Source organism: Coffea eugenioides, chromosome 2 (genome assembly GCF_003713205.1).
Source record: "Coffea eugenioides isolate CCC68of chromosome 2, Ceug_1.0, whole genome shotgun sequence".
NCBI lineage: Eukaryota > Viridiplantae > Streptophyta > Magnoliopsida > Gentianales > Rubiaceae > Coffea > Coffea eugenioides.
This window is the reverse complement of record NC_040036.1, coordinates 2,784,228-2,809,897: the sequence shown is the minus strand read 5'-3', so window position 1 is coordinate 2,809,897 and position 25,670 is coordinate 2,784,228. Positions and strand designations below refer to the sequence as shown.

The 25,670-nt window shown below is 36.8% G+C and overlaps 6 protein-coding genes across 7 annotated transcripts; 3 read left to right on the top strand and 3 right to left on the bottom strand.

The window, feature by feature from the left end:
- Positions 1 to 339: 339 nt before the first annotated feature.
- On the bottom strand, positions 340 to 3,189 carry LOC113763248 (protein phosphatase inhibitor 2-like). Of its 2 annotated transcripts, none has more exons than XM_027307003.1 (5): positions 3,152 to 3,189; positions 2,544 to 2,613; positions 1,901 to 2,013; positions 1,166 to 1,342; positions 340 to 860 (listed from the first exon to the last, which is right to left on the bottom strand). In XM_027307003.1, the coding sequence occupies exons 2-5, from the start codon at positions 2,546 to 2,548 to the stop codon at positions 616 to 618; spliced, it is 540 nt and encodes a 179-aa protein (XP_027162804.1). In that variant the 5' UTR covers positions 2,549 to 2,613; positions 3,152 to 3,189; the 3' UTR covers positions 340 to 615. The 2 variants fall into 2 exon arrangements, with proteins under 2 accessions (XP_027162804.1, XP_027162803.1); XM_027307002.1 differs by having other exon boundaries at positions 2,544 to 2,692; positions 3,152 to 3,187.
- A 1,562-nt stretch (positions 3,190 to 4,751) lies between these two features.
- Positions 4,752 to 8,333, top strand: LOC113764173 (ADP-ribosylation factor-related protein 1-like). Its single transcript, XM_027308252.1, has 7 exons — positions 4,752 to 4,896; positions 5,774 to 5,958; positions 6,421 to 6,561; positions 6,934 to 7,042; positions 7,175 to 7,236; positions 7,702 to 7,805; positions 7,950 to 8,333. Exons 2-7 carry the CDS (start codon positions 5,866 to 5,868, stop codon positions 8,056 to 8,058), a joined length of 618 nt encoding a protein of 205 aa, XP_027164053.1. The 5' UTR covers positions 4,752 to 4,896; positions 5,774 to 5,865; the 3' UTR covers positions 8,059 to 8,333.
- Positions 8,334 to 9,734: 1,401 nt separating this feature from the next.
- LOC113763599 (putative uncharacterized protein DDB_G0287975) lies at positions 9,735 to 10,838 on the bottom strand. The gene is made up of 3 exons (XM_027307450.1): positions 10,578 to 10,838; positions 10,163 to 10,409; positions 9,735 to 10,045 (listed from the first exon to the last, which is right to left on the bottom strand). Exons 1-3 carry the CDS (start codon positions 10,725 to 10,727, stop codon positions 9,969 to 9,971), a joined length of 474 nt encoding a protein of 157 aa, XP_027163251.1. The 5' UTR covers positions 10,728 to 10,838; the 3' UTR covers positions 9,735 to 9,968.
- A 1,696-nt stretch (positions 10,839 to 12,534) lies between these two features.
- LOC113762992 (methyl-CpG-binding domain-containing protein 13-like) lies at positions 12,535 to 17,503 on the bottom strand. Its single transcript, XM_027306664.1, has 7 exons — positions 17,476 to 17,503; positions 17,212 to 17,321; positions 15,401 to 15,538; positions 15,193 to 15,276; positions 14,803 to 14,949; positions 14,003 to 14,084; positions 12,535 to 13,657 (listed from the first exon to the last, which is right to left on the bottom strand). Exons 1-7 carry the CDS (start codon positions 17,501 to 17,503, stop codon positions 12,771 to 12,773), a joined length of 1,476 nt encoding a protein of 491 aa, XP_027162465.1. The 3' UTR covers positions 12,535 to 12,770.
- A 504-nt stretch (positions 17,504 to 18,007) lies between these two features.
- Positions 18,008 to 22,065, top strand: LOC113762987 (methyl-CpG-binding domain-containing protein 13-like). The gene is made up of 6 exons (XM_027306658.1): positions 18,008 to 18,136; positions 19,062 to 19,199; positions 19,324 to 19,407; positions 19,651 to 19,797; positions 20,516 to 20,597; positions 20,943 to 22,065. The coding sequence occupies exons 1-6, from the start codon at positions 18,008 to 18,010 to the stop codon at positions 21,827 to 21,829; spliced, it is 1,467 nt and encodes a 488-aa protein (XP_027162459.1). The 3' UTR covers positions 21,830 to 22,065.
- Positions 22,066 to 23,754: 1,689 nt separating this feature from the next.
- On the top strand, positions 23,755 to 24,858 carry LOC113763627 (putative uncharacterized protein DDB_G0287975). The gene is made up of 3 exons (XM_027307500.1): positions 23,755 to 24,015; positions 24,184 to 24,430; positions 24,548 to 24,858. Exons 1-3 carry the CDS (start codon positions 23,866 to 23,868, stop codon positions 24,622 to 24,624), a joined length of 474 nt encoding a protein of 157 aa, XP_027163301.1. The 5' UTR covers positions 23,755 to 23,865; the 3' UTR covers positions 24,625 to 24,858.
- Positions 24,859 to 25,670: the final 812 nt, after the last annotated feature.

The following is a 25,670-nucleotide window of genomic DNA, read 5'->3' as shown; positions in this document are numbered from 1 at the left end:
GAACGGTCTACAAGTCCACCCAAAGATCAAGTGGTATACATTGTGCCGCATCATCAACATTAATTAAAATGATGAGGCCCAGGCCCTCCAATGTTCTCTCTCAGTTCTTCTTTCAGTACGATGAAAATTCCATTTGCAGCAACATTCCAAATTAAGAAGGTTTCATTCCGCTTTCTTCCTCGATTTGCATTTTTCTTTTCCTTTTAACTTTGAGAACCGAAAGTACCCTTTGAATCAAATATCAAAGGGCTATGATCCGAGAGTCTTGTCGAACCAGGCAATCCGGTATTTCAACTTCAACCCTTCGATGCTTAAACTGATTGAACTCAAAATGGTTAGCAAGCTTAACTGAACTCAAAGCGCTAGGAACATTTTGACCTGAAACATTGTGCTCACCAAGCATCATGTTTTCAGCAACTGTTACAAGATTATTCCCTCATTCACCAGAGGAAGTCTGTCAAAAGATCCTACATATTAAAAATGCTTATATACATCTCAAAGGAAGAAAGCACACGTTCCAGATCAAAGCAGATCCGAGAATTGCAACAAAACCACCTCAATGAAAAAAAGAAATAAACATTTCCTGTAAATGTTTGTAAATGTTTGTAACATCAACTAAGTTCCATTGGCAGGCTTTGATGGTCCAGTGGCATCATTGTCCCCTTCTATCTCTATGTCTTTGACTCCATCAGCCAAGGCTGATGGGTCATTCTTACCCTTTCTCTCACCATTTTCATCCTCATCTTCAGATGCATCTTCAAGCAAAGAGCCCTTTCTTCGCAATTCCTTCACTTTGCGGAACTCGTCATAATGAGCCCGTCTGTGCTCCCGAAAGGTCCTGCTTCTTTCTGAATCAGAATCTGATGCATTTGTAGCAAATCATCTCTTAGAATCATATGGAACTGTATTGAAGAATTTATTCAAACAACAAAAATAAACATTAAGAGAGAAAATTATCATCCCCTTGAGTACTGCTAGCAGTAGCCTCAAACAGTGCAGCTGTCGTGTTGATCCAGAAAGAATTCTAACTGGTTTACCTATTTCATAAAAAGTGACTTTCCCAACAAAAAGCAAGCTTTACTTAAATTTCCACAAACAAAATTTTAATTTGAGAAACTACACAAATTTTGATGAAAATACAATTGGGCATTGATTGGAGATACACCTTCATCTTGATCCATGGCATCTGCTTCATCCTCAGATGATGTCCAGCCTGAGCGTCTTGAAGTAGTTTTACTGGAAGAAGCCATGTCATTCAATGCAAAACATATTGCTTCTGCATTCACTGGATCAGCAGCCAACCCATCATCAAAGCTACCTCCTCGTATAGGAGACAATGATCCTAACATGATAAAATGTTGACAAAGAACCAATTAAAAAAGCAACTGACAAGTAACGCAGCCAGTTGTCTCTTTTCTGGGGTGACGAACATCACTAATACTCAACTTGCATGTCATGCAAGATAAATCATGAGCTTAGCAATAAGTCATATTCACACCAAATACAGGAACAAAAAGTTTCTAGATAATTGCAAATGAGAAAACCACTTCAAGTTGGTCACAAGGGCAGTGAGATAAATAGCTTAGCGGCGATTGACATTTATTCCATGATTGAAGCTTAAGATTGACAGATAACGAATTTTGACAGTTCAGGCACAATTTAGTCCTCCAAACACCATTTTCCTGAAAGTAAGCCCACTGATTTAACAATCTTATCCACTTACTGCCCTTTATGGTCAACTACCACGAATGTGTAAACCTAACATACCCTTAGAGACCTCTTAGGAGAAAACAGAAAAGAAATGGGGAGGGAGGGAGGGAGGGACGGGGACAGAGAGAGGGAGGGACGAGAAGAAGAAGAAGAAGCATTGAAAGAAGCAAGAATACTCAAACAAACGTACCATCATCATCAATCATAGGATGATATGGCGTCTTTGGTTCTGTAATCTTCTGTCTTACAGGCTTATTTGCTTCAATCTCCCCAAGATTGGCTTCATCCCATCTCACACGTCCCCTGGCACCAGAATGAACATGCTCAGATCACGATATATCTTGTTTAATATTTGAGAGACGTCCAAATGATGCAGACTTTCTCTTGGACAGTCATGAATACAATTCTAAAAACATTAAAAATCAGAATGGAGAAAAGTAAATGAACAGAATAGTCAATTCTTTGCCAACAGTACGCCAACAACAAGAAAACCTCCAAAAGAGTTATGTATGATCATATTCATTAGCCAGACTAGTACTACTTCTTTAACATAAGTTTCTGTTCGTCATGCACATTTGACCAAACTCAATTGATTGAACACAGCTCCATACCGTACAAAACTCAATAACAGGCTTGAAATATGTGCAATCAACTCAAGGAAAATAACTCGCCACTTGAAATTGAATGGGAGAGGAACAACAAAAGAATTATGAAATCTATCTTTAGAGATTTCAAGCCTCAATCATGGTGATATTTGTAAGCATAAAATGCAGCCAATAAGTAAAAGATATAGGAACCCCAGTAAGCAGAAAGCATACGGAAGGGGGAATTACCTCATTTCCGCAGTCAAAAGGAAATCTTGTACAAATCCCAGCACGGGTTCAACAGTTGACCGTCAAACAGCTAGCAGTGAACAGCAAAACAAATCTGGTAATAAGCTTTTTTGGCTCAAACAAGTAAAATTTCCTCCAAATTAGAAGTTCTGTAGCAAGTACAGACAAATTCAGATTTTAATCTCCATCCACATCAAGGGACCATAACAACATTTTCAGGCTACGGTAAAACATTTTTAGAACTCGGCTATTCTATTAGATGAAAAATGACTAATCACAAACGAAGCCCTAATGGTTACTTATAAATGGAACCAGAACCCCCGCCCCCCCAAAAAAAAAAAGCTAAAGAACTACTTACCAAACAAGATAATTTATTCAAAATCAAGAACAGACAACAAAGAATATCCGATTAAGCACTTCTTACGAAACATTCAATTCATTGACAATTTTCATTCAATGTTCAGGGGCCCAGGTGCATGAAATTCGGAACTTCCCGATATTGCGAGAGGTTCGCCAAAGTGAAAAAAGAAATAACCAAGCTTATGGCATGGCAATGCAGGGGGGCGGTTGGAAAAAAAAATGGAAGAAGGAGAAGACAGAGATCGTACCTTTGAAAAGATGAAGGAATGGTAGCTGTTCCCTTGCTTCCTCTTGCGAAAATGTATTTATGTCAATTGTTTGAGGAAAGCTGCTTGTTCTACGATTCCTTTAATACCCCTGCCACTTAGGTGTATTAGCAAATCGCCCTCAACATCGCCCCATCACGACCGACATCATCCTGGGCTTTTCTTTTTACTCAAACGAATGTCCTGATTTAAGTTGCTGCAATAATTTGCAAGCCTTTTTGTATAAGAGATCCGATTAATATTTTCCTTACTTTTAAATTTTTTTATTTCAACACTGCCACACACACACACATATAATTATTTTTAATTGTGTAATATGCATGTATTTAATGGTGTTCATTTAAAAAAGAAACTAGCATTCTTAACATTGACCAAAGAGTTGGACGGATGAAAGGAAGCTAGTATCCCTTTTTTACTAGGATTGGAAATTTGACAATAACTAATTATTTTTAAATTGTACATGCATCAACTTTTGTTTTTAAGTAAGAAATCCCAGCTACTTGACTTAATCATTCTCTCAAGTTTTAATTCCATTTATTTACTATTTATATCATATATTCATATGTAACGAGAGGGGAAGGAAAAAAAAAAGAAGAAATGAACACAATTGGCCAAAAACAACCGAGGTCATTAAACTTTAAAAAAAAAGGTCATTAAGCTTATTTGTTGTATCTATTAGTAGTATTTTTTTGAGTAAGTTTGACTAACTCCGGATGGAAAGAAATAGAAGAAATGGAAATAAAGAAAGATTGACTTTGTTTCATGCACTTAATTAATTAAATGTAACTAGTTAGTGTGTTTGGATCGAAGATTATTTCACTTTATTTACACACATTGATTTACTAGCATCATCAAAACATTTTTCAATCACCTTTTTATCTCACATATATTATCTCAAAAAAAGTGCTACAGTAAAAAAATCTCAAATAATTTACAATCCCAACACACTCAGTATGGCTGCTAGGCTAGTGGGAGCGGGGGCCTACCTATATACTCATATTAGAATTTTGTTAACGTAATTAAGGAAGTTTGGAATTGCGGTTGTTTATTCAAAAATACTTCACCAATAGAATTTTTAATAAAAACACTTATTAAATACTTAAATATTTAAAATAAATTGTTTGAATACATAGTTGAATAAGTATTTATTGTATTAAATAATATGTAATATAAAATATTAAAATATATTTATCTCTTTATTTAATTCATAATATAAGATAAAATAATTAAATTTAATATTTTATTTTTTAAAACATAAAAGCTATTCTAATAATATTTTTAACGCTAAAAAGTTAACTCTAATTTTACAGAACCAAATGCCTCAAAAGTTTTTGTAACATCCAAAAGCGTTTTTTCACCGAAAGTACCGCGATGTCAAACGAGGGTGAAAGAAGATGACGTGCAGCGCACTCTGTTCCACTCAATACGGGTCTGGGTCAAACGTCAAAACTCCGAGTGTTCGAGATTGGCAATTTGGCAGTTGGCACAAACCAGGGAGGGCATTGTGGGAAATAGACATGAAAAGCAACATGAACGCGAGAACAATGGGCCGAGAAAATTATTATGAACAAAATTCCGTAATAAGCAACAAAACCGGTGGGGGATTTGAAGCTCTTCAAACAAGAAGGGAAAGGGGTTATTAAAGAAATTAAAAATCGAGCTGAAAGAAAATTCCCAGATAGCTCTATTTGATTTGCAATCTCGCTCATTCTTCTTTTCCGCATACAGTAAGAACATCTTCTTCTCTTGTGCAGTAGTATTATAGTAATTGATTCTTTGATCCTTGATCTGGAGCTTTTTTTTTTCTTTCTGTTTTCGGTTTATTGAATTTCAAGTATTTTATCAGTAAATAAGTAGTGGGGTTATTTTGTATCGAGTGTTCCGGATTCAAGATCTTGTTTTCCAGTCGCATTAGTTATTGAGCCTTTGTCGGTTCTGTATCACAGGCCTGGGGAAGATCAGGTCCTTAAACTCAGGGGAAGATTCATCAACTTAACTACGAAAAACTGAGATATACTGATTTTTTTCTCCCTATTTTCTTCGAAGGATATATCTAACCTAGATTGGTGGAATATATTGTGGCGAGGTTAGTGTGAGCATATACATATTGATGGCGTTTTGGACCCATCTGCTGTTAATTGTTGCTCAATATGGAATACAGATATGAATTTCATTGGAGGCAGCTATAATTGGGATTCCAGCTCTTTGCCGCTACACACACAGCATCTCGCAATATTTCTTTTATATCTCATAACTTTCTAATGATTTAATTCTTTGAAACTAGTGATCTCACTGACATTTAAGTTGTTCTAGGAGATATGCGAAATGCTTACTCCTTCATGGTACTGAATGGTGGGTTGAAGCAAATTGTGTTTCTTTCAAGTTTTCTGCCTTGGGTCTCTTTTTTTCTCTGTGTCTCTATGAACTCTTTCATTCGCAATTGATGCAGGAAAAAGAGTCTTACAGAAATAATTATAAAATAAAAATTTTGCCAATCAGCATGTTTTTCCCTTTCCTTTCTCTTGCTGACACCTGTTTGTCTATTTCTCATCCTTTTTTTTTAATTATTGGTTATTGTATCGATATCTTCCTTCTCTGTCTCAGGATATTTTTATTGATGGCTAGAAAATGAAGTTATCTGGAACCTACTGAGAGTTGAGTAGAATGCTTGATAGAGACAATATAACAAGTCAGAGATGTTTTCATTGTTTTATGGACTTTGGAAGTACATGTTCAGCAAAACAGAGTTTCATGTTCTTATTCTTGGAATTGACAAGGCTGGGAAAACGGTAATATCCTAACTAGTTTTCTTGCTTGTTGCATGCAGCTTAATTTTATACCTCTTGAATTCTTTATTTTTCTAATGCTACATAACGTTAAGCAAGCTAAGTTTTTCCATCTTACAACTGCACTTTGCATTTCTTCCACCTTTACATTTTTGTGATTGTATATTACCAGATTTCTTGAAGTTGAAAAAGTTGCCTCTGACTTCTACACTAAGCTTCAGTGAGAAGTGTCTTGTTTATATTTTGTTTAAATGCAAAGGGAACTTCATTATGTTTTAAGAATTTTACCATAAATGTGCCTGAGTTGCCTTCTCCTCTGTGCTCTCCTATTCATTTATTAATACGCATGGACAATGTCTGCTTGTACTTTTGATGCACTTTTACCCATACGAATTACTATGGATCAGTCTTATGAAATTATGTCTGATTATTATTAGTATTACTATTTATCTTTGATATGTTTAGACACTACTGGAGAAACTGAAGTCCCAATATTCAAATTTGGAAGGCCTTCCTCCTGATCGTATTGTTCCAACGGTGGGACTTAATATTGGTCGAGTTGAAGTTTCAAACACAAAACTTGTCTTTTGGGACCTGGGAGGACAGGTATTGAAACATAAGTTTCTGGTCTTCAATTGCATTAGTTTTCAGGCAAATGTGTATTCCACATTTTGAAATTTCTGTCTAGTAATAATAGAAGCTAGTTCTGTAGCACATCTCGCTAACTAAATAAAAAGCTATAACTGTGACAGTATTATCACTGTTGTCCCTGTGTGATGTTGCAAAACAGACTAATTGTCTTAAAATCTCCTTCTGCTGTATGATTATTAGGGAAAACATCTTTTCCCGTTGTTTTTGAACCATCATTTCTGGCATATAAAAGCCCTTTCTACTTAAACCACTTTGTGAGGTCCGTGAACTTGCCGTCTTTCAAACTGAGGAATTGGGTACTGATGTGTGATTGTCATGTTACATCAGCCTGGTCTTCGATCAATTTGGGAGAAATATTATGAGGAGGCACATGCAGTAGTATACGTTGTTGATGCTGCCTGTCCTTCACGGTTTGAAGATTCTAAGTCAGCACTTGGTAAGCAGTGTAGATCAAGTTAAATTAGTGAAATGTAACTTTTTGCATGTCATCATTACCATTTGTCGCTTGAGTTAGGATCTTCATTTTATGTTCTAATGTGCTCTGCTTCGTGCACAATGTGATGAACAGAAAAGGTTCTTAGGCATGAAGATTTGCAAGGAGCCCCACTTCTCATATTAGCAAACAAGCAGGTATTACTGTTTTTCACACCTTTATGCCTTTGTATAACCTCATTTGCAAAATGAAGAAAAGAACACGAAATATTGTTCACAAAAACTTTTTTCCCTCCTCCTTTGTGATGTACGTGTTACTGTATAGAGAATTAGTGCTGCATCACATTACCAATATATTTGTTGTTATGGGCTTTCCAAACATTCTTATTTCCTTTCTTTGATAATTGAAAAGGACGGAAAGGATGTTCTCGGTTCTTTCCTATGTGGAATGTTCTTTGCTCATTTGGTCGTAACCTGTGATATAAACATTTTGAATGCGCAAAAAGATAAATATTTATGATGATCTCTTTGTATATTCTTCCTTCACTTGATTAGTTGTGAAAGAAATTGAGGCATCTTGTACAATTACCAAAAGGTTTGCTATCAGTTCTCTTGTTCTTTGAAGCAATTGTTGCTAATTAAGATGCAAGATCTGCATTGCAGGATCTTGCGCAGGCAGTAACAGCTGAAGAAGTTGCGCGGTATCTAGATCTCAAGAAATTGGATGAACGAGTTTATACTTTTCAAGCTGTTTCTGCATATGATGGGTAAGTATAAACTGCTGGATTTAATTGTCCTAGAGTCCCAATTGGAAGCTTTGTGCTGCTTGTGGTGACGTACAAGAAAATGTGTACTTCGTGTGCTTCTTGTACATTAAAGGTTCTCATTCTAGAGTTCGTCATTGATTACAGGACAGGGATTAAAGAAAGCGTAGACTGGCTAGTAGATGTCATGGAGAGAAGTAAGAGAACTGAAATGTTAAGAGCTCGTGCTAGCGTAGGAATTTCTGGCCCTGCATAGAGATTAATTCTACCATTACAATTTATTTTAGCAATGTTTTGTAACTTAAGTAAATAGGGATTCAGCTCGGATCCTTCAGGGATTCGAGCTGGTCCTCACCAATTGATACATCTCCATTGCAAGCTGCAAATTCTTCTTGATGGAAGTTCCCATTCGCCTGGAATTTTGCTTCTTATTGTTCGTAAGAATGGCATACATGATTGTTGTGAAATTAGCTGTAAAACAACCCTACTTTTCTATACAGAATTGCTTCATCTGGGCTTTTACGGTTTTTTAACGATACTTTGCTATTGGTGTACCTGTCTGCGTTTAATTGGTGTCTAGTGTTGCTGTTTATGCTTTTCCTCTTTATTGGAATCCTCGGTGGCACCTGATAGTGCAAGTTGTATTTTGGTGGATTGAATTTGAAAGAGAGGTATCAATTGGACTTTTCGAGCTCTTGCTAAAGCTCGGCTTATAAATTATATGAATTTTTGGATTTCGAACTTTAGGGACTGTTTGATTTAGGAGTTTTGGTACTTGGAATTACAATAATTCCAATACTGTGCTCTTGGTCCAGTGTAATAGGAATTGACCAAAATCCTTATTAGTGGGGGAATTATTCCATTTTCCTTTCCAATTCCAAAGCAAGAACCAGGCGCCCCCTTAGAGTTTCAAGCTCATGTTAAAAAGTTCAAGTTCAATTCATATTATCATTTGAGTTTTAAGTTCAAATCGGGTTTGATGAAAATTCATAATTATATATAATATATATTTTATAATTATAAATTTATTTATGAATTATTAATATTTTATGTTGTATTATGGAGTGCTAACCAATCCGAGTGTTTACCGCCCCACTTTTTAAATTATTAAAGTCGCCAAAAAATAGAAATACATAATTTCTGGCTTATTCTTATAAAATTTGATCTGATCAAATGAATTTGTAAGAACACCCAAACCACCATGCACTTCATCCCGAACCCCCAACTTATCATGGAGGATTCTTGATGTTTGAAATTGTCCATTAAGGTCCATTGGAATTTAAGTGCTTTCATGTCCTCAACTGCTCGTGGGCCTCATCTTCATTCTATTGTGTATAATTATAAATTATAGATATTATTATATAGTATATTATATTACATATATAAATATACTTATATATGAGTCGGACTTTAATCGAACTTATGCCTAATATGATTTAAACTTAGCTTATATTTAATTTATGCCTAATATTTAAACCTGAGTTCTAGCCAACCCAATTCAAATTTAGACTCAATGAACTTGTTGTTTTGGATCGAGCTGAGTCTAGCTCAAATTGGCCCGAACCATTAACAATCCCCTGTAGGTAAATGTTGCTGTGTCGCATGCAAGATGAAGGGATTGGTAATTTGACTAACTCAATTCATTTAAAATTGCACAACACATTTCCGCTCCCAATTTCAATGATGAGAAACCCCGATGGTATATTTTATCAACAGAGATTTTATACTCAACCAAACATGGATACTAGAATTCGAAACGATTAGTGTGGGCTCGAGGATTAATTTTATACTCAACGAAACATCAATACTAGATTTCAAAACAAATAGTATGGGCTCGAGGAAAAATAGGAAGTAATTATAGAGCAGAGCATCTTTCTTTTTATTTTTATCATTTAATTCGCTTCATCGTATTCGTAATTTATATCTCTTTCCTTATATCAAACGGTATAAAAAAAAAATGTACCATCCCAAACAGAAACCAGTTTATGACAAGAGAATGAACAGTTTCTGTGATGATCAAGAAGGAAGTTACACAAGCACTAGAGGATTGAAACTGAACTTTTGCCACTAACTACTCTTTTTTTTTTCAAGTGCTTCTCAAGAAGGCAACAGGAAAATCAAATTCCCTCGCTTCTCCACGAGCGCAAAGCAGGATACGATGGTAATTCAGGCAAAGGTATATCCACAATTTGGCGCAAGGGAACTTGGCGTACTGATTTTTCCCATGGCAACAGTTTGAGGTCCTGAATTTAGCACCGAAGCATATGAGGAAAGAGATGTCAAACACTTTATTCCGTTGAATAGATTGATCTAGAATTCTGAGTTGGGAAATATTAGATAATGCAAGTTTGATTTATTACCAGAGATGAGCGCCTTTGGTCTGGTCTTGAACAATATCTTGTGGCGAATAATTCCAATGACAGCCAATTGTACCCTTGAATTTGACGGAGAAGCAATATCCCCTCCACTATCCTTCTCTTCCTCTCCCTCTCCTTCAACCACATCCTCATCTGAGACCCTAGTTTTCTTCAACACCAAAATAGGCTTCTTCAGGGGCACCTTCGTCCCCGTCAACTCGTGGTACCCTACTGTAAACGTGTAACTTTCCTACAAACCCACCGAAACAAGTTTCACAGATATGCTACGAGAAGCTAGAAGCGAGGGAAAAAAAAAGAAGAGAAAAATTCAGAAAATTGTCATGGTTAAAAATGAAGGCTGACAGGCCAGAAAAGGAATTAATTAATTGAAAAGGGAAACGGTGGGGAATTGGGAAACCTGAGACGAGGGTCGGCAGAGAAGGCCGATATGGAGATTGCGGAGGCGATCTTGAAAGGAGGGCTGGGCCTCAACCACGCCTTGGAGTTCCAGAATTGCCCATTCCGGGCAATTGCCTTGACCGCAGCTGCACTTCACCTTTATCTGCATCCCCCGTGCGATTACCCAACGGATGAATTGAATTCAAGCAGTGGGGGTGGATTTTTTTTTTGGGCTGTCAAAAAATGGCAGGTTGAAGGAGTAGTAAGTAACGAGGAAAGGTTGGAGGACAGACGGCTAGTGACCAGTGAGAGAAAATTAGGAGGGAAAACAATATGGATTTGGCGGCAAAAGGGCGGGCCATCCATCGATCTGGAACATCTTCTCTCAGCGGAACCGTGTCGTTCCACGCGCCACGGATGAATCAACTTATAACAAAGGGATAATTTCGCAAAGCTCCCTTGAGTTTCGAACAATTTTTGCTTTTGGCACACTTTACGTGTGTACTATTTTTGAATGTGTACAGACAAAAGGATATATATATATATATATGTGTATATAAGAGTAATAATCATTTGGAGACATTTATTTGATGAATTTGAAGTCTTGCATGCGGGAGCAACAATCACTTGGCATAGTTGTGGAGAAAGGTTGAAATTTTTAAGAAAAAGTTGATTGAATAGAGAATAATCACAAAAGACTATTAACAAATGATTTGGAATGTTAAAACAAATATGTGATGTACTAGATGAACATCTAGGTATATAGAGACTTTATTATTGTAGAGATATCACATAGCATTTGAAAAATTATAAGTTTTTATTGGGATTGGGAGATCCTTTAAGAAAATTTATTTTATAATTTGGACAAAAAATGTAAAAAATGCACAACTTATGAATAATTTACAAAACATGTAAAATCATTCACAATAATATATAAATGACTTTTACTTTTCCCATCTTGAGAGAATTTCAAATTAATTTTTTTAGCCATCTCAAATAAGTTATAAATACAATTTTAAACACTTTTCCTTTTTCTTTTTAATTTCCAAGCTAGCCATATGGATAAAAAAAAGCAAAATGCTAAATAATTTATAAATTTTCTTAAATTGACTCAAAATAGCTTACATAAAAGGAAATATTTCTTTATTTGGTAACCTAAAAGATACCTAATTAACATATCAAACAAATAAAGGTGGATCTAACATTAAAGTTTTAAAATCATAATCAACCCTCTAAATTGCAACACCTTAGTAAAAGAAATCTACCCTTCCATCAAAATATTGATCCACTATTATATTTCCAAATAATTGAATCCTAAAGAAAACCAAAAAAATTCTTTTTCTAGTTTGAAAACATTGTAGATAAAAGTTTCTTTTTTTTTTGTATACATCTTCATACTTTTGTCTTTGCTTTTTACTTTTGATTAGTATACTTTTTATTTCGTAATAGTGAGGCAACCAAAGGGCAACGTTGGGGATAAACTATGTTCTCTTTCTTAAAATGAGTATTTTAATAGTATATTTTGAATTGGGTTTAAATATTACAAATATTTGAAAATAAAGGAGCTAACTGAAATTTTGAAACCTCAAAATGTTAAGTGATATTGTTAGAGGCTTCTGAAATTATCCCTATAACAAATGCCAAGGAATGGCTCTTCTTTTGTCCTTTTTACTCTTTTTGTTCTACATCTTTAATTTCTTGTTTACGTCACGAGTTCCTTATATGGTGTTTTTCTTGTTTATTTCACTTATTTTCCTTGACGAGTACCCTACCGGACGCGCAGTTGAACGTACAAATTCCTCTCACGTAGCAATTGATTTGAAGGAGAGCTTTAAAATTACTACACAAAACGCTTAACACACGATAATGAGCTTGGCTGAATACCATGGCGACATAACCACTATCTCAGTTATGGTAGATAGAAGTTTTCTCTAACGTCCTCTCCCGGGAAGGAGAGAAAATTGAAGATACAACAGTTATCAGGAAAGAAGAGAGCAACAGATTGTTTGTACAACTAAAGCTTTTCCAAGGTCACAACAGTCAACAACACAATGATCTACACATGCAAAGCAAGAGACCCTCCACATGATGCATCTAAGGTCTAAAGACACTTAACCATAACTACAGACCCAAGGGGCATGGCAAACGACATGACCCCCAACCTACCTCTACACAGACCCATTTAACTAAAGACGGACTAAACTAGAAGCCTTCAAAGCCTTTGCTTATGAACGGGGAACTCTGCTACACTAGAATGCCTAGATGAAACACTGGCATGGCTAACTCCAGCTGACATAGAATTATTTGTTAAGCCACTCTCTATGGTTTCTGATGAGTTATGTGGTGGCTGCCGCTGTATGGTCTCCATATTTGTATCAATCTCACCAGTTAGCGTCTTCACCGCAAACTCAAAGCATGGGTCTGACCATATGTCCTTAGAAGGCGAGTCCATACAGGAACCAGGAACTGCATCAGGCAAATTTGATGAAGACCCCTGATTCATAGAAACCTTGGTCTCATCTCCTATTGGTATTGCACCCATAAGAGTTTTGATGGCAAATTCAATGCATGGATCCTGGCACAAATCCTTCAGACAAATCCCAAGAGGCGCTTCTGGCTTCTCATCACCCTTACAATCAGCAACCCCCAGCTTCACAAGCTCTTCTGGGAAAGTAACATCTCTGGGAGGCAAAGCATCAACGCTGTCTTGCTTACTATCAGCAGCTTCGGTCCCAGTTGTCACCCTTTCAACTTGTTCCTGTACATCAGCTAAGTTGTCACCTTTGTCAGCACAATTGACTTCTGTCTCAGTCATCTGTCTTCCTGCAGCTCGACGAACTCGAGTATGTGAATTTGACTCCAGTGAGAGATTAACTCTAACGCCAGCAAGTCTTTTTGAAGTTCTGCGAGGCAAATCAGCCCCCTTCTTGTCATTCAATTTTCTCTTCTTGCGGTTGGTTGCTTGCAAACCAATTCCTGTATGTGAATTTTCAACAAGGACCTCAGTTACAGTAGTACTTTCAGAAGAGCTTTCCTTCTTTTCTCTCTCTTTTAACTTATTGGCCTCTGGCAGGTTATCATTATCGATAGCAGCAGTTTCTGCAGGATCAGCACGTTCCAAAAGAAACATATGGTTAAGCAGATGCAGCAAACGAGCTTCACATATTAAAGTGTCATAAAGACATCTATTTAACTGCTACACATACACAGCTGTTTTTCTAATAGCAAAGGTGGTGCATGCTTAATGGTGTATTTTACTCCACCCGTCCCCCCAACTCCCCACCAAAAATTAGAAAATAATAGTCAGAAAGCATTTGCACTACTTTAACTTAAAAGAGTAATGGACCATAAGAGGAGAGTCTACATGTCCACAATCAACAGATAACTCAGAAATTTTATACAGTCGGCGTTGCCAACTGTGAAACAAAAAGGAATGTGAAGCACCTGATTTCTGAATTTCATTCCCAATAAACTGTTTCTCTGCTTTGCTGTCAGCTGTTCTCTTCTCTTCAATTTCAACAGAAGACTGAGGCAAAGAAATACCACAAACTTATGACCATTTTCAAGAATTCACGCATCACTAAGGAAGAAGAAGAAAAAGAGCAATAAAGGTTTCACAAGGGGACGCTATTTTGAGAAATAATGCACTTTGTATGACAGTTTGATCTGTTATTATCCCCTACAGAAGGGAAGAGATCAAAAGTTGCTGCGATTTCTGAAGCTACAAATATACAGTGTGTTAAAAGATGTAATGAAGATCAAAATTCATCCACCATCGAACAGCTAGATAACCAAAGAAACACCACCAAATAGGGAAGCAGATGGATCCAAAACATCATTAAGCCCATAAATCAAAAGAAAATGTAGCCTTTTACTACCCATAAAAATTTTATAAGAAACACGTAAAATAAAAAATTAATCACCAAAAAAAACTCAGAGAGCTCTCCTGAGCATTTTACCATTAAAAGCAAGGAACCATTAAAAAGACAGCTCAGTTGGAGCCAAAATAGTGGAATGCAGAAAATAAATGCACCAGAACTTTAAAAGTGCTTTCTCTGCAACTGAAACCTCTTGCACCTAAGTGCGACTTTCAGTTATATAATCATTTACATCAATTTTCTCGGCTTGTGCTCTCAAGGAAACTAGCTAATTGTCTCATCAAACGGCATCTGTCTCTCCAATTCAAATGAACAAAGGTTTAATCCAGTAAAGAAAAGTACAGGAAAAGAAAGGGAGCAACTCACTGGTAAAGAATTATCTCTTGACTCCAGGTTGATAGAGCTTTGTTCATTGGCCTTTGATGCCAGCCCTACCATCTTTCCAGTATCCAGGTAGCGGAAAACTTCCTTCATAGAGCGGAAGAGATGACCACTTTCAGGATCAATGTAGTACTGGAGAAGTTAAGCATCAATGACAGTCAATACAATTCCCAGCATGAGTATAACTGAATACATATTAAGCCAAGAGTCAAGACTCAACAATGTCAAGAATAGCAAATATACCCGAGTATCTCAACAAGTTGAGTTGTTTAAGTCTATAGTAACTAATAAATATTGACAACCATCACAGCAACATTTCAAGCCAAGCATTTGACGTTGAAAAGGAGAGAGAGAAAGTTACTGGAGACACAGTACCGGATCTCTCCTGATTTTATTACCCTTCTGCGTAACTCTTGTTTCTTTGATCCAGCCTGCAGGTAATCCTTCTACAGCTTCCTCCTTCACAACAAACTAAATTTGGTAACAGTCAAAAACCTTGCTAAAATGGAGTAGTAGACTTAATAAGATCCATTAAATTTTAAGAAACAAGAAACAAAAACAGGGCAATAACGGTTTTACAAACTTTTATTGCAGGACGGCTGCTGATGCTTTTGTTCTGAGTCTCCTCATGTACAGGTTGGCTGACTCTGACATCCTTGAGATAGCGAAGAACTTCAGGCTTGGAATAGAATTTTCGTTCATTTGAGGGATCAACATAACACTGGAATAGATCAATACCACTATTTTCAGTATAATATAAAAGTTAAAAAGGAAAAAAAAAAAAGAAGCAAAATCTCTGATGGTTCTCTCTTTCAAAGATTCATCAGTTAAAACAGAGAAAATTTCTGCTATCATTAGGAAGAAAAAATAAATGGGACAAGTTTCATGCCAAGTAAGATCCTTATGAACTCAAAAATTTAGAATATAAAGTTCATAGAGCCATTAATGCAATAACCAAAACAAATAATCTTCATAGCTTGACATCTCAAGAGGAATTAATAATCAATAACCAACTCAGTTTTGATAACTGAAACTTTTAGCCCTGCCTTCCCTTTGTCCCTCCTCCTTCGAAACTGAGTAATCAGTTTACGCTTGTCTCCATTTCTATCATATGCTCTATATCTATCCTCACTCTTATAAATGGCAACTCAAAAGATTCCAAGACATGCCTGCAACTGGAAATTTCTTTGCTTACCATAGATAATGTAGCGCCTACTATAGCTTACATGGAAAAACGTGATTTCTAGGTTTTAAGTTGGGTGATCCTCAGAAATTGAAAATGACGGGCATGGTTTGCCACCCTTATGAATTGTCATGCTGTTTTTTGGTACAAATTAGCAATAGGTGAATCTGTTAGATACAGTGGGGCCTCGGGAATTTCGAACCAACGGCAATGTATTTCCAACGGTAACTGTAGCACTACATTAGGAGAAGCTCATGGGACACATGCTCGGGTTATCCTTTCAAGTAACACCACGAAGGAATTTCTCCTAAAGAAAGAGTATGTGAATGTTCAAAAGGGCAAAAGGAAATCCCTAACCTAGAACACTCAACACATGCATTGACTTCTGTCTTATGATATAACGAGTCATTAAACCAAAGCAGATTCCAGGCAAAGTAGATCCCTAATAATAATCTTTTCTGGAATAGAACTGCACCAAGACGCAGTAGCTCCAAACTTGGAGCTGTGAAAATACAAGTAACAAGCAGCTTTAGAACAAGAAAGCAAAGGCTAAACGCATGATACATGCAGCATTCCATCCCATAAATGATCTCTGTTTTTTTTTTCTTTCTTTTTCCGCCCCTCGTTCTGGTCATTGAATATAACGCATTTTGGGTACAAAATCTTTTCGATTGATTCTGCTGGCAAAATTTCCCTTTGGAACTTGCTGCAAACTCCTAGCCTATATTCTTGGTTTAGATTTCAACTTAAATGGAAGAACCGCCCAACTCAACAATTTAAATCTCGCTACATTGGTATAGGTAGGGCTATAAATCCATTAACTTGCACATGCAATCAGAGGCTTCAAGCAATCGTGGTTTTCTCTAACATGCAAGGAGGATCAAGCCACATTTGCACCAACTAATTCATCAGATTGATCAAATCAAAGCAGTAGGAGCCTAGGAGGGCTTAAATAACAAAATTGTACTATTTGTTATGTAGAAACAAATGTTTTTAAAAAAGAAAGGTCCAGAATTGCAGCAAACAGGCAGAATTATCAAAACCCCAATTTGGTGAACATATCAAGGCCAAGACAAAAAATGAACAAAAGAAAAAATGTGAAATATATATATATAAAGGCCCTTTTTTTTTGTTTTGTTTTTGTGGGGGGGGGCGGGGAGAGGGAGGTGTGGAAGCAGGTAAAACTTGAAGCCAGGTAGAGTAGTAGAAACCTTGTCTTTCTTTCCAGTCTTGCGGACTCTAACGTCGACCTTCCAACCAGCAGGGAGCCAGTCATCGGACGACTTCTCGGTAGAACCGTCCGATGAACTGAGCTCCGCTGCTGGTTGGAAGGTAGAGAGGGTTTAGAGTCCGCAAGATGGAAGGAAAGACAAGGTTCTACTACTTCTAACCTGGGCATTTCAAGTTTTACCTGCGCCACACTCCTCTCCCGCCCCCCCCACATAAAACAAACAAAAAAAAGGGCTTTATAATACTATATATTTCAGCATTTTCTTTGTTCATTTTTGTCTTGGCCTTGATATGTTTCACCATTGGGGTTTTGAATAATTCTGGTCCATGTTGCTGCAATTCTGGACCTTTCTTTTTAAAAACATTTGTTCTCTACATAATACAAATAGTAAGCAAGTTGTTATTTAAGCCCTCCTAGGCTCCTACTGCTTTGATTTGATCAATCTGATGAATTAGTTGGTGCAAATGTGGTTTGATCCTCCTTGCATGTTAGAGAAAACCACGATTGCTTGAAGCCTCTGATTGCATGTGCAAGTTAATGGATTTATAGCCCTACCTATACCAATGTAGCGAGATTTAAATGGTTGAGTTGGGCGGTTCTTCCATTTAAGTTGAAATCTAAACCAAGAATATAGGCTAGGAGTTTGCAGCAAGTTCCAAAGGGAAATTTTGCCAGCAGAATCAATCGAAAAGATTTTGTACCCAAAATGCGTTATATTCAATGACCAGAACGAGGGGCGGAAAAAGAAAGAAAAATATAACAGAGATATTTATGGGATGGAATGCTGCATGTATCATGGTTTTAGCTTTGGCTTTCTTGTTTCTAAAGCTGTCTGTTACTTGTATTTCACAGCTCCGTTTGGGAGCTTACTGCGTCTTGGTGCAGTTCTATCCGAAAAGATGATTGTATGGGATCTACTTTACAAACTGGATGCGCTGTTGGGTTTAATGACTCGTTAGATATCATATGAGTCACAGAAGTCAATGCATGTGTGAGTGTTCAGGTTAAGGATGTCCTTATTATGCCCTTTTGAACATTTCACATAACTCTTGTCTTTAGGAGAAATTCTTCGTGGTGTTACTTGAAAGGATAAACAGATGCATGTGTCCCATGACTTCCTCGCTAATGTAGGTGCACAGTACCGTGGAAATACATTGCCGTTGGTTCGAATTCCCCGAGGCACCAACTGTAGTTCTAACAATTCACCTATGCTAAATTTGTACAAAAAACAAGCATGACAAATTTAAAGGTGGCAAACCATGCCCGTGATTTTCAATTTCTGGAGGCTCACCCAATTAAACCTAAAAAAAATTTCACGTTTTTCCATGTAAGTTATAGTAGGCGCTACATTATCTATGGTAAGCAAAGAAATTTCCAGTTGCAGGCATGTCTTGGAATCTTTTGAGTTGCCATTTATAAGAGTGAGGATAGATATAGAGCATATGATAGAAATGGAGACAAGCGTAAACTGATTACTCAGTTTCGAAGGAGGAGGGACAAAGGGAAGGCAGAGCTAAAAGTTTCAGTTATCAAAACTGAGTTGGTTATTGATTATTAATTCCTCTTGAGATGTCAAGCTATGAAGATTATTTGTTTTGGTTATTGCATTAATGGCTCTATGAACTTTATATTCTAAATTTTTGAGTTCATAAGGATCTTACTTGGCATGAAACTTGTCCCATTTATTTTTTCTTCCTAATGATAGCAGAAATTTTCTGTGTTTTAACTGATGAATCTTTGAAAGAGAGAACATCAGAGATTTTGCTTTTTTTTTTTTTTCCTTTTTAACTTTTATATTATACTGAAAATAGTGGTATTGATCTATTCCAGTGTTATGTTGATCCCTCAAATGAACGAAAATTCTATTCCAAGCCTGAAGTTCTTCGCTATCTCAAGGATGTCAGAGTCAGCCAACCTGTACATGAGGAGACTCAGAACAAAAGCATCAGCAGCCGTCCTGCAATAAAAGTTTGTGAAACCGTTATTGCCCTGTTTTTGTTTCTTGTTTCTTAAAATTTAATGGATCTTATTAAGTCTACTACTCCATTTTAGCAAGGTTTTTGATTGTTACCAAATTTAGTTTGTTGTGAAGGAGGAAGCTGTAGAAGGATTACCTGCAGGCTGGATCAAAGAAACAAGAGTTACGCAGAAGGGTAATAAAATCAGGAGAGATCCGGTACTGTGTCTCCAGTAACTTTCTCTCTCTCCTTTTCAACGTCAAATGCTTGGCTTGAAATGTTGCTGTGATCGTTGTCAATATTTATTAGTTACTATAGACTTAAACAACTCAACTTGTTGAGATACTCGGGTATATTTGCTATTCTTGACATTGTTGAGTCTTGACTCTTGGCTTAATATGTATTCAGTTATACTCATGCTGGGAATTGTATTGACTGTCACTGATGTTTAACTTCTCCAGTACTACATTGATCCTGAAAGTGGTCATCTCTTCCGCTCTATGAAGGAAGTTTTCCGCTACCTGGATACTGGAAAGATGGGAGGGCTGGCATCAAAGGCCAATGAGCAAAGCTCTATCAACCTGGAGTCAAGAGATAATTCTTTACCAGTGAGTTGCTCCCTTTCTTTTCCTGTACTTTTCTTTACTGGATTAAACCTTTGTTCATTTGAATTGGAGAGACAGATGCCGTTTGATGAGACAATTAGCTAGTTTCCTTGAGAGCACAAGCCGAGAAAATTGATGTAAATGATTATATAACTGAAAGTCGCACTTAGGTGCAAGAGGTTTCAGTTGCAGAGAAAGCACTTTTAAAGTTCTGGTGCATTTATTTTCTGCATTCCACTATTTTGGCTCCAACTGAGCTGTCTTTTTAATGGTTCCTTGCTTTTAATGGTAAAATGCTCAGGAGAGCTCTCTGAGTTTTTTTTGGTGATTAATTTTTTATTTTACGTGTTTCTTATAAAATTTTTATGGGTAGTAAAAGGCTACATTTTCTTTTGATTTATGGGCTTAATGATGTTTTGGATCCATCTGCTTCCCTATTTGGTGGTGTTTCTTTGGTTATCTAGCTGTTCGATGGTGGATGAATTTTGATCTTCATTACATCTTTTAACACACTGTATATTTGTAGCTTCAGAAATCGCAGCAACTTTTGATCTCTTCCCTTCTGTAGGGGATAATAACAGATCAAACTGTCATACAAAGTGCATTATTTCTCAAAATAGCGTCCCCTTGTGAAACCTTTATTGCTCTTTTTCTTCTTCTTCCTTAGTGATGCGTGAATTCTTGAAAATGGTCATAAGTTTGTGGTATTTCTTTGCCTCAGTCTTCTGTTGAAATTGAAGAGAAGAGAACAGCTGACAGCAAAGCAGAGAAACAGTTTATTGGGAATGAAATTCAGAAATCAGGTGCTTCACATTCCTTTTTGTTTCACAGTTGGCAACGCCGACTGTATAAAATTTCTGAGTTATCTGTTGATTGTGGACATGTAGACTCTCCTCTTATGGTCCATTACTCTTTTAAGTTAAAGTAGTGCAAATGCTTTCTGACTATTATTTTCTAATTTTTGGTGGGGAGTTGGGGGGACGGGTGGAGTAAAATACACCATTAAGCATGCACCACCTTTGCTATTAGAAAAACAGCTGTGTATGTGTAGCAGTTAAATAGATGTCTTTATGACACTTTAATATGTGAAGCTCGTTTGCTGCATCTGCTTAACCATATGTTTCTTTTGGAACGTGCTGATCCTGCAGAAACTGCTGCTATCGATAATGATAACCTGCCAGAGGCCAATAAGTTAAAAGAGAGAGAAAAGAAGGAAAGCTCTTCTGAAAGTACTACTGTAACTGAGGTCCTTGTTGAAAATTCACATACAGGAATTGGTTTGCAAGCAACCAACCGCAAGAAGAGAAAATTGAATGACAAGAAGGGGGCTGATTTGCCTCGCAGAACTTCAAAAAGACTTGCTGGCGTTAGAGTTAATCTCTCACTGGAGTCAAATTCACATACTCGAGTTCGTCGAGCTGCAGGAAGACAGATGACTGAGACAGAAGTCAATTGTGCTGACAAAGGTGACAACTTAGCTGATGTACAGGAACAAGTTGAAAGGGTGACAACTGGGACCGAAGCTGCTGATAGTAAGCAAGACAGCGTTGATGCTTTGCCTCCCAGAGATGTTACTTTCCCAGAAGAGCTTGTGAAGCTGGGGGTTGCTGATTGTAAGGGTGATGAGAAGCCAGAAGCGCCTCTTGGGATTTGTCTGAAGGATTTGTGCCAGGATCCATGCATTGAATTTGCCATCAAAACTCTTATGGGTGCAATACCAATAGGAGATGAGACCAAGGTTTCTATGAATCAGGGGTCTTCATCAAATTTGCCTGATGCAGTTCCTGGTTCCTGTATGGACTCGCCTTCTAAGGACATATGGTCAGACCCATGCTTTGAGTTTGCGGTGAAGACGCTAACTGGTGAGATTGATACAAATATGGAGACCATACAGCGGCAGCCACCACATAACTCATCAGAAACCATAGAGAGTGGCTTAACAAATAATTCTATGTCAGCTGGAGTTAGCCATGCCAGTGTTTCATCTAGGCATTCTAGTGTAGCAGAGTTCCCCGTTCATAAGCAAAGGCTTTGAAGGCTTCTAGTTTAGTCCGTCTTTAGTTAAATGGGTCTGTGTAGAGGTAGGTTGGGGGTCATGTCGTTTGCCATGCCCCTTGGGTCTGTAGTTATGGTTAAGTGTCTTTAGACCTTAGATGCATCATGTGGAGGGTCTCTTGCTTTGCATGTGTAGATCATTGTGTTGTTGACTGTTGTGACCTTGGAAAAGCTTTAGTTGTACAAACAATCTGTTGCTCTCTTCTTTCCTGATAACTGTTGTATCTTCAATTTTCTCTCCTTCCCGGGAGAGGACGTTAGAGAAAACTTCTATCTACCATAACTGAGATAGTGGTTATGTCGCCATGGTATTCAGCCAAGCTCATTATCGTGTGTTAAGCGTTTTGTGTAGTAATTTTAAAGCTCTCCTTCAAATCAATTGCTACGTGAGAGGAATTTGTACGTTCAACTGCGCGTCCGGTAGGGTACTCGTCAAGGAAAATAAGTGAAATAAACAAGAAAAACACCATATAAGGAACTCGTGACGTAAACAAGAAATTAAAGATGTAGAACAAAAAGAGTAAAAAGGACAAAAGAAGAGCCATTCCTTGGCATTTGTTATAGGGATAATTTCAGAAGCCTCTAACAATATCACTTAACATTTTGAGGTTTCAAAATTTCAGTTAGCTCCTTTATTTTCAAATATTTGTAATATTTAAACCCAATTCAAAATATACTATTAAAATACTCATTTTAAGAAAGAGAACATAGTTTATCCCCAACGTTGCCCTTTGGTTGCCTCACTATTACGAAATAAAAAGTATACTAATCAAAAGTAAAAAGCAAAGACAAAAGTATGAAGATGTATACAAAAAAAAAAGAAACTTTTATCTACAATGTTTTCAAACTAGAAAAAGAATTTTTTTGGTTTTCTTTAGGATTCAATTATTTGGAAATATAATAGTGGATCAATATTTTGATGGAAGGGTAGATTTCTTTTACTAAGGTGTTGCAATTTAGAGGGTTGATTATGATTTTAAAACTTTAATGTTAGATCCACCTTTATTTGTTTGATATGTTAATTAGGTATCTTTTAGGTTACCAAATAAAGAAATATTTCCTTTTATGTAAGCTATTTTGAGTCAATTTAAGAAAATTTATAAATTATTTAGCATTTTGCTTTTTTTTATCCATATGGCTAGCTTGGAAATTAAAAAGAAAAAGGAAAAGTGTTTAAAATTGTATTTATAACTTATTTGAGATGGCTAAAAAAATTAATTTGAAATTCTCTCAAGATGGGAAAAGTAAAAGTCATTTATATATTATTGTGAATGATTTTACATGTTTTGTAAATTATTCATAAGTTGTGCATTTTTTACATTTTTTGTCCAAATTATAAAATAAATTTTCTTAAAGGATCTCCCAATCCCAATAAAAACTTATAATTTTTCAAATGCTATGTGATATCTCTACAATAATAAAGTCTCTATATACCTAGATGTTCATCTAGTACATCACATATTTGTTTTAACATTCCAAATCATTTGTTAATAGTCTTTTGTGATTATTCTCTATTCAATCAACTTTTTCTTAAAAATTTCAACCTTTCTCCACAACTATGCCAAGTGATTGTTGCTCCCGCATGCAAGACTTCAAATTCATCAAATAAATGTCTCCAAATGATTATTACATCTTATATACAATTATATATATATATTATCCTTTCTGTGATCGTAACATCAAAATAGTACACAAGTAAAGTGTGCCAAAAGCAAAATTGTCGAAATCAAGGGGAGCTTTGCGAATTTACCCTTGTGTCAGTTGACTTCAACCGTGGCGGTGGAACGACAGGTCCGCTGAGAGAAGATGTTCCAGATCGATGGATGGCCCGCCCTTTTGCCGCCAAATCCATATTGTTTTCCCTCCTAATTTTCTCTCACTGGTCACTAGCCGTCTGTCCTCCAACCTTTCCTCGTTACTTACTACTCCTTCAACCTGCCATTTTTTGACAGCCCAAAAAAAAAATCCACCCCCACTGCTTGAATTCAATTCATCCGTTGGGTAATCGCACGGGGGATGCAGATAAAGGTGAAGTGCAGCTGCGGTCAAGGCAATTGCCCGGAATGGGCAATTCTGGAACTCCAAGGCGTGGTTGAGGCCCAGCCCTCCTTTCAAGATCGCCTCCGCAATCTCCATATCGGCCTTCTCTGCCGACCCTCGTCTCAGGTTTCCCAATTCCCCACCGTTTCCCTTTTCAATTAATTAATTCCTTTTCTGGCCTGTCAGCCTTCATTTTTAACCATGACAATTTTCTGAATTTTTCTCTTCTTTTTTTTTCCCTCGCTTCTAGCTTCTCGTAGCATATCTGTGAAACTTGTTTCGGTGGGTTTGTAGGAAAGTTACACGTTTACAGTAGGGTACCACGAGTTGACGGGGACGAAGGTGCCCCTGAAGAAGCCTATTTTGGTGTTGAAGAAAACTAGGGTCTCAGATGAGGATGTGGTTGAAGGAGAGGGAGAGGAAGAGAAGGATAGTGGAGGGGATATTGCTTCTCCGTCAAATTCAAGGGTACAATTGGCTGTCATTGGAATTATTCGCCACAAGATATTGTTCAAGACCAGACCAAAGGCGCTCATCTCTGGTAATAAATCAAACTTGCATTATCTAATATTTCCCAACTCAGAATTCTAGATCAATCTATTCAACGGAATAAAGTGTTTGACATCTCTTTCCTCATATGCTTCGGTGCTAAATTCAGGACCTCAAACTGTTGCCATGGGAAAAATCAGTACGCCAAGTTCCCTTGCGCCAAATTGTGGATATACCTTTGCCTGAATTACCATCGTATCCTGCTTTGCGCTCGTGGAGAAGCGAGGGAATTTGATTTTCCTGTTGCCTTCTTGAGAAGCACTTGAAAAAAAAAAGAGTAGTTAGTGGCAAAAGTTCAGTTTCAATCCTCTAGTGCTTGTGTAACTTCCTTCTTGATCATCACAGAAACTGTTCATTCTCTTGTCATAAACTGGTTTCTGTTTGGGATGGTACATTTTTTTTTTATACCGTTTGATATAAGGAAAGAGATATAAATTACGAATACGATGAAGCGAATTAAATGATAAAAATAAAAAGAAAGATGCTCTGCTCTATAATTACTTCCTATTTTTCCTCGAGCCCATACTATTTGTTTTGAAATCTAGTATTGATGTTTCGTTGAGTATAAAATTAATCCTCGAGCCCACACTAATCGTTTCGAATTCTAGTATCCATGTTTGGTTGAGTATAAAATCTCTGTTGATAAAATATACCATCGGGGTTTCTCATCATTGAAATTGGGAGCGGAAATGTGTTGTGCAATTTTAAATGAATTGAGTTAGTCAAATTACCAATCCCTTCATCTTGCATGCGACACAGCAACATTTACCTACAGGGGATTGTTAATGGTTCGGGCCAATTTGAGCTAGACTCAGCTCGATCCAAAACAACAAGTTCATTGAGTCTAAATTTGAATTGGGTTGGCTAGAACTCAGGTTTAAATATTAGGCATAAATTAAATATAAGCTAAGTTTAAATCATATTAGGCATAAGTTCGATTAAAGTCCGACTCATATATAAGTATATTTATATATGTAATATAATATACTATATAATAATATCTATAATTTATAATTATACACAATAGAATGAAGATGAGGCCCACGAGCAGTTGAGGACATGAAAGCACTTAAATTCCAATGGACCTTAATGGACAATTTCAAACATCAAGAATCCTCCATGATAAGTTGGGGGTTCGGGATGAAGTGCATGGTGGTTTGGGTGTTCTTACAAATTCATTTGATCAGATCAAATTTTATAAGAATAAGCCAGAAATTATGTATTTCTATTTT